Source organism: Netta rufina, assembly GCF_964035555.1.
Source record: "Netta rufina genome assembly, chromosome: 15".
Taxonomy (NCBI): Eukaryota; Metazoa; Chordata; class Aves; order Anseriformes; family Anatidae; genus Netta; species Netta rufina.
Window position 1 is genome coordinate 6695278 of NC_140138.1, and position 12135 is coordinate 6707412.

At 48.6% G+C, this 12135-nt stretch overlaps 1 protein-coding gene across 4 annotated transcripts in view; it reads left to right on the forward strand.

The window, feature by feature from the left end:
- Nucleotides 1-595: 595 nt before the first annotated feature.
- ADCY9 (adenylate cyclase 9) overlaps nucleotides 596-12135 on the forward strand; it is a 90719-nt gene continuing 79179 nt past the window's right edge. For all 4 annotated transcript variants that reach the window (XR_014618882.1, XR_014618883.1, XM_084296000.1 and 1 more), the window contains exon 1: nucleotides 596-2898. Coding sequence is in view for 2 of the 4 variants with exons in the window: in XM_084296000.1 (XP_084152126.1) it covers nucleotides 1203-2898 (1696 nt within the window). In the remaining 2 variants the exon portion in view is untranslated. The remainder of the gene's footprint in view (nucleotides 2899-12135) is intronic.

The following is a 12135-nucleotide window of genomic DNA, read 5'->3' on the forward strand; positions in this document are numbered from 1 at the left end:
GGAAGCCTGGCAGCCTGAAGACACCACCCCTCGTGCAGTAACTCAGGGTACGCTTGGCAGAGCGCACAGAAAGCTCGCCAGGAGCCCCAGCAGCACTGCCCATTACTGGGGACCCCCAGCTGCCCTCCTGCCTTCCTCTCGCTGTCCCCTGCTGTATTTCCATGAGAGTGGCCCCGGGGAGAGGCTGGGGGCCGGGGGGCCTCTTATTGACAGCGCCAGGACCCGAAGCCCGTCCCCGAGGGGCGCCTGGGCCCGCTCCGCCACCGGGAGCCGTCGGGGGCCGGGAGCGAAGAGGGGACAGGAGGGACAGGAGGGGACACAGGAGGGACAAGGGGGGACACAGGAGCGACGGGGGGAGCAGGCAGCGCCTGTGGGGACGCGATAAGGAGGCGCGGGGAGCGGCTCGGCGCTGATAGCAGAGGGGGGGGGCACCACAAGAAGCGGCTGTGGAGCAGCACCGGGCCCGGCCCGCTCCGTTACCCCGTCCCCGCCCGGCGGCGGAAAATGGTGGCGAGCACCGCCTCTCCCCCCCCCCTCCACACACACACACACACACACACCCCTTCCACAGCGGCCCGGCCCCGCCCGGCGGCAGGGGCACGGAGCGGGGCGGCTGGAGCGGAGCCCGAGGGGCGCTCGGTGCCGCAGCCCCGTGCGAGGCCGGCGGGGAGCGGCGGGAGGCGGGCGGCGGGGCCGGGCCAGCCCCGCTGGGGCGGGTGGGGGCCGGCCCGGCGGCGGCAGCAGCAGCAGCAGCAGCGGCGGTGGCGGCCGTGAGGGGAGCGCTGCCCGCCCAAGCGGCCGCCATGGAGCAGCGGTGCCCTCCCGGAGGGGGCCCGGAGCCCGCTCGGCGACGCTGAGCGGGACCGGGCAGGGGGCGAAGCGAGCGGCGGGTCCCGGTCCCGGTCCCGGTCCCGGCCCCCCCCCCCCATCCCCAGCCCTCCCTTCACGGGCGCGGCGCCTCCGTGGCCGTGCGAGGCGGGGGAATATGCGGGGCTGCCCGCCTCGCCCTGCCCTGCCTGCCGCGCCCGGCCCGCGGCGGAGCGCCCCGGCGCTGCCCGGCCGCCCCTCCGAGCAGGCGGCGGGTGGAGACTGAGCGGCACGGCCCCGGGGAGCCCCGCGGGGTGGCCCCGCCGCCGGCGGCTCTCCCGGCCCCGGAGGGTCCGGCTCCGGTTGCTCGGAGCTCCCCGGGAGGAGCCGCCAACATGGCTTCCCCGCCGCACCAGCAGCTGCTGCATCACCACAGCACCGAGGTGAGCTGCGACTCCAGCGGGGACAGCAACAGCGTGACGGTGAAAATCAACCCCCGGCAGCAGGCGGGCTGCGGCTCTTCCAAGCGCTGCAAGTACAGCATCTCGTCCAGCTGCAGCTCCGGGGAGTCGGGGGGTGCCCGCAGGGCGGCCGGAGGAGGCGGCGGCCCCGGCCTCCGGAGGCAGAAGAAGCTGCCGCAGCTCTTCGAGAGGGCCTCGTCCAAGTGGTGGAACCCCAAGTTCGACTCCACCAACCTGGAGGAGGCGTGCATGGAGCGGTGCTTCCCGCAGACCCAGCGCCGGTTCCGCTACGCCCTCTTCTACATCGGCGTGGCCTGCCTGCTCTGGGGCGTCTACTTCGGCGTGCACATGAGAGAGAAGCGGATCGTGTTCATGGTGCCGGCGCTGTGCTTCCTCGTGGTGTGCGTGGCGTTCTTCGCGTTCACTTTCACCAAGGCCTACGCGCGCCATTACGTGTGGACTTCGCTGGTACTCACCCTCCTGGTCTTCGCCTTGACTCTGGCTCCACAGTTCCAGGCGCTGAATCCCCTCTCAGGAAGCGGCGACGTGTCCAACCGGACGCCCCCGGCCAGTCCCGCGGACACTTGTCTTTCTCAAGTAGGCAGTTTTTCCATGTGTGTCGAAGTGCTCTTGCTGCTTTACACCGTGATGCACCTACCCCTGTATTTAAGCTTGTTTCTGGGACTGTCGTACTCGGTCCTCTTTGAGACCTTTGGGTATCGCTTCCGCGACGAGAACTGTTTCGCGCCTCTTGGAGCCGGGGCGATTTACTGGGAGTTGTTGAGTAAAGCCTTCCTTCACATCTGCATCCACGCCATCGGTATTCATTTATTTATCATGTCCGAAGTCAGGTCCAGGAGCACGTTCCTGAAAGTGGGGCAGTCCATCATGCATGGAAAAGACTTGGAAGTGGAAAAAGCCCTGAAAGAGAGGATGATTCATTCTGTTATGCCAAGAATAATAGCCGATGACTTAATGAAGCAGGGGGATGATGAAAGTGAAAACTCCGTCAAACGCCATTCCACCTCGAGCCCCAAAAACAGGAAGAAGAAGCCCTCCATCCAGAAAACCCCCATAATATTCCGCCCTTTTAAAATGCAGCAGATCGAGCAGGTGAGCATTTTGTTCGCAGATATCGTTGGCTTCACGAAAATGAGCGCCAATAAATCTGCCCACGCGCTGGTGGGGCTCCTGAACGACCTGTTTGGACGTTTCGACCGCCTGTGCGAGGACACCAAATGCGAGAAGATAAGCACTTTGGGAGACTGCTACTACTGCGTAGCTGGCTGCCCAGAGCCCCGGGCAGACCACGCTTACTGCTGCATCGAGATGGGCTTGGGGATGATTAAAGCCATCGAGCAGTTTTGCCAGGAGAAGAAAGAAATGGTGAACATGAGAGTCGGCGTCCATACCGGGACAGTCCTGTGTGGCATTCTGGGAATGAGAAGGTTCAAGTTCGACGTGTGGTCCAACGATGTCAACTTGGCCAATCTGATGGAGCAGCTGGGGGTGGCTGGAAAAGTCCACATTTCGGAAGCTACTGCAAAATATTTGGATGATCGTTATGAAATGGAGGATGGAAAGGTGACCGAGCGAGTGGGTCAGAGCGTGGTAGCTGATCAGTTAAAAGGTACGTGCTTTTATTTTGTATTCAGTTCTTTTTTTTTTTTTTTCCCTTTTACGAGGGAATATTTTTTCCCCAGTACGTGTCTTATGCTTGTTGACTTGCAAACTGAACGTGCTTTACACGTATCTCTGCGTGCTGGTGATCAGAAACGCCAAGGGAGTTACAGAGTGAAAGATGCCATGGAGATAAGTGTGAAAGAGCTCATGCCTTTTTTTTTTTTTTTTGGAGGGTACTCAAAGCATACTTGGACTTCAAAACTCCTTAAAATTCCTCGTGAGCTTATCGTGTTGTAGGGAGGAGAAGGTTAATGTGCTTGCTGTCTGCAAGAGGTTTTTGTTTGACTGTTGTGTGTCATCCTTTAATTCAGTAAATAAACTTGTTAATTGACTTCATGTGCCATACATACAGCATATGTGTTTTGCAAAATTATGTATATCTGTGAAAAGTTTTTTGGCACCGAAAGAGTTGGGACTGTGAAGGCATTTGGGAAAACTGACAGCTGGATTCACAGAAAGAAGTGAGCACTGCAGATTTGGCAGTTTGATAGCGAGTTGTTACGGTTCGAAGTTAGGCTGGAAAAAGTTACTGGGGTGGTGCAGTGAGCTAGCAGATGCTCTCATTTCTGCAGCTCTAAGGATTTGGGGATGAAACTGCAAATTTGCAATTCCGGAAAGAAAATGAGGATTGTCCGGTTCCCCTTATAGCTCGCATAAGGGGCCAAAACTCATTTTTCCACAGAGGGTTCATTTTCAAATGAACCCCTCGACTGCTTTCCAGCAGAGGTAGCAGCACGTAGGGGTGCATGCAGGGGGATTGTACGTGCTGGGGCTTTCACTCTGGGGCTCCTTGGATAAAGCTGTCCGTCTCCAGCACCGTGCTTTTGTCTCTCCGAGGTGTGTGTGTCTGCAGCAGCGGTGCTCCCAAGCGGAGAGCAGACAAACAAAAACGAGCGTGGACTGCGTTGCAGCCCCTTTTGTGCGACGTGGGTTTGTTTGTTCAGCTTGTGAACGTGCACGTTTCTATAAGGAAAGTGCGGAAAATGGAGTGGAGGAAACCAGAGGAGTCGCAGGAGAGCGTTGTGGTGGGGAAGGAGAGGTTTGTGGCAGTAAATACGAAACGAGGCCAGGATGGTTGTAGGAAGGTCAGCGAGTAAGGACGGGGGGAGAGCGTTGCAAAACAGCGGTAGAAGCGGTGGCGGCGGTCTGCTCGCCTGTGGCAGGTGCTTATTTTGATGTGACACAAATACTTATTTTTGGTGAACTGGCTGTCTGTATGCATATGGCAACAGGGCTGAAATGAGAGGCTTATGGGGAGGGAAAATATCAATAATGACATTGGTGGCTGGAAGCCACGGAGCTGAAGCAGATGTGTGTCCTGAGGCTTTAGCTCTCTATTTGACTTCTAAAAATACAAATTAAGTTAATTTCTTTGAAAACTGTTGACGCCGGGGTGGTTACGTGGAAGGGTACTTTCGAGAAAAAAGGATCAGATATAATCGCTCCGTCAGGGTAACTTGAAGCTTGCCTTTCTTGTGAAAATAAATTACATGATTTCCAGAGAAACAGCCCTGCGATGTTTAAGTTCTTATTTTCCCTCGTCTGTCTATAGCTAAATGCAGTGTAAAGGCTGTGCTGCAGCAGCAAGTGAAATGAAGTGGTTTTGCTAAATTTATAACTGCACTCAGTGTCATTAATCGAAGTGACATAAATTGGCTTGCGGAGACTGATGGTACTGCTCTTCGATATTTTAATGTATTTGTTCATGTTTTCTAGGAGATCACAAGAGCGCTGTATAGAGCAGTTACGCCCCATGCCAGGAGTGTTTTTTCATGGTCTTCCTCTGACTTGTGTTTTGTCCTTGGTTTCATTTATTGTAAGGAGGCATAGGCTGCTCTCTCTGCAGCGTACTGATGCGGATTTGGCAGCTTCCAATGCCTTTCACGGGTCCTGCTTTAGCCAGGGCACTACGGATGAACAAGCTGAAATGCAGCTCAGATAAGATGAAGTATGCTGTGTGGATTGACATTTTAATGGTCTCTTCTCACCCTGAAACCTAGCTATGACAGCAGTTGGAAGATGTGGTAAGAATTACTTGAACAAGGAATTGCTTTAACAAGAGTTATTTTTTTTTAATTTTTCTTTCTTCTTTTTTTTTTTTTTTCTTTCCCATCTGTATTTTGTCGCGGAGCTGTAATTAGCTCACGTTTTATTATCCGTGTCTTCTACGGTTACAGAAAGCGAAGCCTGTGTGCACGTGTACGTGTGGTGCAGGCAGCCCCGTGCCCTGCCTGCTTGACGTGCAGGTACGCCGCAAGGTGCTGCAGCAGTTGCCCATTTTTTCCTCTTTTCTCAGTCCTTTGCTCCCCAGTGAGCTTACTTGGCTGACAGGTGAATGGCATGAGGGGGGGAAAAAAACGACAGGGAAATGGCAATGATAAAAGCAACCTGGCAGCAGTGCCACTGCGTAACAGGGGGCTGTGGATTAAAACCAGCTGCAGGGGAGGGTTTTGTTAAGGAGCCACTCTGAGAGTTAATGCGGTGAAGTGAATTTCACCTTGTAATTAATAGTCCTCTGCCAAGCACCTGCTCGGTTTTGTGACTGAAGTACTGTTAGGAAGCTTTGCTTTACTGTTTTCCCTGAGCATTAGTTGATAGCAGCGATAGAGCAGAGGAAGTTTGTTGTGGTTGTTTAATTATGTCATGTGTCGTACTCTTTTCAAGTATCAAAGCACAGCGGAGATAACAGGCATAAGCTTTATTTCCCTACCAATACTTCACTTCTCAGCTTCCTTTCAACCTTTGGTATCTTAATGATATCCTATTTTTTATGTTGTATGCCTAGCCTATTATCTCTTAATTGCTTGAGCTGCCGCAGCGGTCGTTGCTATCTGGCTGAGGCTAAGTCAACATTACCAAGTCAACTCCTCATCGAGCAGAATGGGGGTGCCGAGGGCTCGTGTCCACCTCGGGTGGGTTTTGGGACTTCTGCCTGCATAAGTGCTGCCCTGGCACTCTGGACACGGCGCTGTGCTGGCTCAGGAGTACCCCAGGGTGCTGGTAGAGGTGTGCCAGGAGTCATCCTCCTGCTGCTCTGCTTGGTTGCTGGAATATGCGAGGTATAACCAAGTTTCTCCTTCCCTGTGCTGTTTTGTGTTTCGTTGGAATTTTTAGGATGGAAGTACCTTTTCTTCCTCCTTTGGCTGATCCGCGATACGATGCTTCCTCGTCTCCTTATCGTAAGAAGTGCAGCCCCAGTATGTTCCTTCGTGTTTCTGACTTCTGAACTAACTAGATGGTGTTTACAGCCTGCTGATGAGGAAACAGAGCCACTGATGGCCTTACAATGTCTTTTTGCCTGGCTGCTCATTGTTTTAAGATTGCTTAGGCCTGCTGGCCTAGCAACACCTTGGATTTGAGGGGTTATAGGGGAGCAATGTTGTAGTGATTTTTTTCAAGTCCACAGATAAGCCCTAGAGGTCAGTTTAATTGCATCTTCCATATTATTTTTGCCGTAGGATTTGAGACAATTCACTTTTTCTGTTTTCTTGCTGAGCTTCCTAACAAATACATGTATTGAGGAATAAGATAGCAAGCGTCACATAATACATGAAATTATGGTGTTAATGTGTCCCTTCAGGACTCTGTGGAGTCAGAGATCTCTTTTCAGGATATAAAAAGTCCTGCTTATGGAAATATTTTTGTTTTGCTCTTGGTTGTTCTTGTTTCTTCTTGGTTGTTTGCATTTCTCTTTCTTGTTACTTAGGAGGTCACAATATTGCTATTTGCCAGCCAGCCAGCAACATTTCCAGAAATACCAGGGTCACCAGCATCTTTTTTTGAGCGCTCAAAATGCGTAAGCATGTTGGGGAAGAATGCTTGCTCTGTTTATGGAGCATAGCACAACGGAACCATGGTTTCATTTGGGACGTTTGCATGTACGCTGTTAGTCTAGTGAGAGTCATTGTTATTAAATTCCCTAAAAAATTCCTGGCTGTTCTGCCTCAAGCCACCTCCTTCAGTTTGTCTCAAGGAATGGCGTTACCCCTGAATTCCTGGAAGCGCTTGGAGATACGGACACAGTTTCTCTATGGTTGCCATTTGCTTCACCATGGAAAAAATGTCAGTGTTTCCTGTGCTCTCCGTCACTGGCTCAGCAGCTCGAGCTGTGCGTGGCCGTGGGGTGCAGGTCTGGTGGTGTGAAAATCCTCCTTCACCTGTGGCAGCCGGCGGCTCCAGCTGGTAAAGCGCTCGGAGATCTGGGGCTTAATGTTCTGTTCTTTGCCGTTCTCCGTGCTTCTTCTAATAACTTTAAACGTTTTTAAAGAAAGCAAATCAGTTATAAAATTCACCATTTCGCCTGATATTGCAACCTTTCTGTGCAGTCCATGAAGGCTGTTATTTCTCCATAAACAGCCCGGTTGCGTGAAGGCGCAGTGGCAACCTCTGGCTGACGGGATGCGCGTCTCTGCGCCAGGCCTGCCTGGTGACCCGATACTCTGCTGCTCTTCGGGTTTAAGTTACAGGGAGGCAGGGCTGGTTTTCCTGAGAGAAAAACGTCTCAGATAAGGTTATGTAGAGGCAAAGCACTGAATTTTTCTTCCCTTCATCCCCTCTTGCAGATCAGGTGAGACCATCAGGTGATGGCAGTGAAATCTCCCCAGTCTGCCCATATTTCTCTTTTTGCAGGGCTTCACACAGGGGACCTGTGCAGCTGTGTGCTTCTTGAAGCTCATAGGAGGATGAAAAATAAGATGGAAGTTTCCCTGAACTTCCTGAGCCCAGCCTGCTGGGCCTGCTGTAAATCTAGAAGGCTTGTGCTTGTGCCAGTAGGACAGCTCAGCAGAGAGCTCCATGTGGGTTCGTCTTTGCTGCGTGACTTGGCTAAAAGCAGCTTTAGTCCCTAAAAAGGAGTTTTTAGTGAATAGTCAGTTTATCATTTTTATATCGTCTGACCTATAAACTGTTACTATTGAGGTGGAAGTCCACGATCTTGTTGTCAAGTGTGAGGCTGAAAATATAATATCATACACAGGTTGACTTCTCTCCTGTGTTTTAAAAATGGAAAGTACTCAGTGACAGATAAAGAATTATAACTGGAGATAATTTGCATGAAGGCATGTTGCCAGGAAGAAGTAAATTCCACGTTGATTTAACATTTTGACATGATCTGTAATTTTACAGTGTAATAGTAAAAAGAAAAGAGATAAATAGTGCATGAAGTTGCTCAACCTGATTCTTGTCTAAGTCTTCACTTGGTAAAGATACGTTTTGTACTTATAAACAAAAGAACCTTATGGGAAAACCTAGTGATTATATCATGCAACATATCTGGAAAGTTGAATAATGATAGAGCTTTTTTTGAAAGTAAACATTTGTATTTTTATTTATGTATTAGTGCTAATCAGGTTTATTGCCAGGTAGGCATGACCTTTGCAGAAAGATCAATTTCTCCAAATTTTGAGGGAGATTTGCTGAGTTGCTCTTGACTTTACACAAGACCAAGTAGCAAAATATCTCTATTTAGAAATCCTCACATGTAAGCTGTTTTTATTATTCAAGGGAAACTTGGATGCTGACCGTTGAGGCTCTGAGTTTTGATAACATACTTTTGGGCTAATTTGATTGCACGTGGTGCAAAGTCATTTGTAAGCACAGTTACCGTCTATGTAAGATTCTCCACTTTGCACAGGGTGGGGCCTGGCTCTGGCCATATACTTTGTTTAACAAATTGGCCTCCAGTTTCATTTTTTTTTGTATGTCCTGACACTAACAGGGAAGTCAGCATGTGGCTTCCAGTCTGGTTGGAAGGTGTTGCTGGATTCAGCCCTATCTCAGTGCTGTTGGGTGGATTAACAGCTTTACTAGCCTTTAAGACATTTACATCCTCAAGGAGTTGAAGTGAGCACAGCACGAGTGGGGCTTTATTTTAAAACGTGGGCAAGATCAGTGTTGAAATCAGGTCCTGTAACTTTGGAGTGATACCATAACTTCCGTTGCAGTCAGTGATTGTCATCTGCAGAGGCTTTCTTTCATGTTCCTTTCTTTGGCTCCTCAAAATACAGTTGTTGAAATGCAAACCAGTACCCTACAAATAAGTCGGAACTCCCTTCTTCCTTCTCTCCATTTACTTCAGTAAATCTTCAGAGGCATGTGAGGGACTGTTCAAATGCAAGAAAACTTTCTGTTCTTTAAATAAGAGCATTGATATTGTAGGTTATAGGGGGAAAAGATTGATGGAAAAGACAAAGCACAGTCAAAAACACATAATTATATTCATCTTCTGTCACGAGGATTGAATGGGTTGTTTAAAACCCTCTTCAGTTGTTTCACAATATGTACTTCACTTTTCCTTCTGGCAGGCAAAGTATGTAAGAACTTACATTTGCCACTTTAAAGCACAGTACAATTTCATTGCATTTCAAGTTGCCGTAAATTGTCCTGGAATACTAATCAAATTAGTAAATTAGCACTGCTTTCTCCCGTCTGCAGCTCGTGGTTGAGCTGTCTCACTCTTGATCCTGAATCACAAGCTGGCTGCATCCCTCCGGGCTCTGTAAGGAGAGACTGCTATTCCTGCTTCCGTTACAGCTGACACTTGAAAATTCCCTGCTATTTTTAGATGATTTTCAATCTCATTTCTGTCCTTCAAAAAGAAAAAAAAATAAATCCTAGCCTTTCAATTTTTAACTTCCAGTGGGAGTTGCTATTGCCAAGAAGCCAGCCAGTCACCGTAGTCGCATTAACACATTTTAACAGGTTCTGTTACCTACGTTTGTGTTACTGTCAAGGCTGTTTCACAGGTTTGTGGGAAATGGCTGGAACTTGACTTAAAGCGAGGCTGTACGGGTTGTGGGAGTGCAGCTGCGTGCTCCCAAGCAGCATTTAGTGAAAACACGAGGTGACAGTGGTGGCAGGAGTGGGCCGGGAGCAGCGCCACAGGGCTGTGGGCCTGGCCGTGGCCTAGGGCCGTGCTGAGGGGCCGCGGCTGCTTGGGCAGGTTCGGCTGGAGCCGGGCTCTTCTCGATCCTCTTTGTCTGTCCTGGGTGGCTCTGGGGGCCTGTGCTGCCCTTCCAAACCAACTTGTTTTCATCGCACAAATGTTCTCTTTCCTTGTTTCCAGAAACGCTCTAGCCTAGAGTGCTAGGCCTACTGGACACGTGGCTTTAGGGTTAGATAGGTTTCATGGTTCTAAAATTATTTTGTGAAGGAACAAAATGTTCCACATTTTTTCTTCATCGAGCATCCCTCAAGTTCAAAATGTCCCTTACATCTGCCTGCAAACTTTTGGATTTGTATTTGCTACAGTAACTTAATGTGGGAATTCTTAGGAAACCATATAAATAACCATAAATACATGCTGCAAGTCTTTATTTCACTGACAGTGCTTCCTGTTCCTTTGAATGCACTTCTTAAGCTGTTGTCTTCAGCTTGACTTGATAAATTTAGAAATCACATTATTGTCATGAAGTTGTACTACCTAGAGAAAATCCCCCAAATTGGAACAGTGACGAGGAGCTACTGGAAGAATGAAGTACGCTAGCTTGCTGATGGGACCTTTCTGTTTCTGGCTTGACATACGCAAATCACGCAAACAAAAATAAAGCATCTTTTGCTGTGCCTGTAATGTCTTGTTTGCCTAAGAGCGAAAGAGCAGTTGTCTTTCCTCTTGCTCTTTTCCTTTGGCTGTCGGCTGAAGGTAACCCTGGTTCCTGTGTGTGTGTCCACCAGAGCAGGACCGTCCCCGGTGTTCCTCCCATTGCACGGGGAGTGGAGGGACACAGAGAGAGATGAAAAGCATCCGAATGCAGCTGTCTGTGAACTAGGAGTTAACGTTGGTTCCCTTCCACTTCTGTTAGCTTATAGGCCTTTGAAGGAAAACTCACAGAATGGTTAGGTTTGGCAGGGACCTCTGGTCATCTGACGCAACCTTCTGCTCAAGCAGGGAATCCTCTTCTGCCCCCTCAGAGATAAGAGGGAGAAGGAGACAGTGAAAGCAAAACTAGTTTATAATCCATGTTAGCAATTATTCATATGTTTACTGAGCTAAAATGGTGACAGTTGGTTTCTCCGCTTAACAGCACAATGAGCAAAAAGGAAAGTCAGTAATTGAAATAAAATGCACTTTGAAATGTTGATTCAGCCTGTAGGAAATGTAAGAAAACTTCTGTTTCTGATATCAGATGCTTAATTCTTTGCATTCATTAGATAAACAAGGACATTTAAAACAGAAATGGAAACTTTTTTTTTTTTTTAATGTGCAGCTTGGATGTCTGACTTGAAAGCATATACCTAATGCATGAAATAGAACTTTTTTTTTTTTCTTTATACCCATTTTCAAAAAGCTGCCTGATAAGCTTTTGCATAGCTGCTCCTGGTAGTTCTTGAATCAAATTCTTGCAGTTATTTTTAACTCCTGTTCAGTGGACATGTGAGGTCTGTCCTGTAGGGAACGGAGTGTCTTTATCCTCTGACCGACTTGGACAGAAGTGAAACAGGTAAATCTCTTGGAAGTACTCAGGGCCTGACACGACCGGTGTTAAAGACAGGATGTAATGAGGAAATGCTACTGCAAGGACATAATTTGCAAAGAGCCCAAGTACAATGTTAGCTCCAAATTTCCGTTGTTTAAACAACGTGATGCTCGGTAAGAGCTGTGGGTGTTTCTAGGAAGTCTGCGTTTGGGCTGTACCAGCAGAAGGAATGGTGGCTGCAGGCTTCCAGAAGAACAGCGAAAACCTTGTAGTGTGGCACTTGCCCACAGTGAAATTCTGCTAGCAGACCATCAGACCTTGTTCCAAGATTTTGTAGCCTTTTCCACCTATGCCAGTTTTCAGGATTTGGTTTTTATTTGATAACAGTATGTAAAAGGGTTTCACTTGTTTTGCTTTCAGTCTGACTCCCTTTCTGTGAATGACATTGCTTCTGCAGTATGTTATGAAAGAGATTTTATCACGTACGTACATGTAAGTTACTGTTGAGACAATATGAGTAATATTTAATGTTTTACTTGCTGCTTGGCAATGTAGCATCAACTGGAAGCAGAGAGCTTTCTTAAAAACACCACGTGAGGATGAGAAAATTTATTATTAGTTGTTTCATAATCCCAATAAACCATTTAAGAGAAACGCACACACGTGCCATGCCTTTCCCCAGTTTCTGGAATCCGTAGTGATCGCTAATTGAATTTTTCTGCTGAGGATGTTAAACTAACATGTATGTCTTAGGTTATGAAACATCGCTG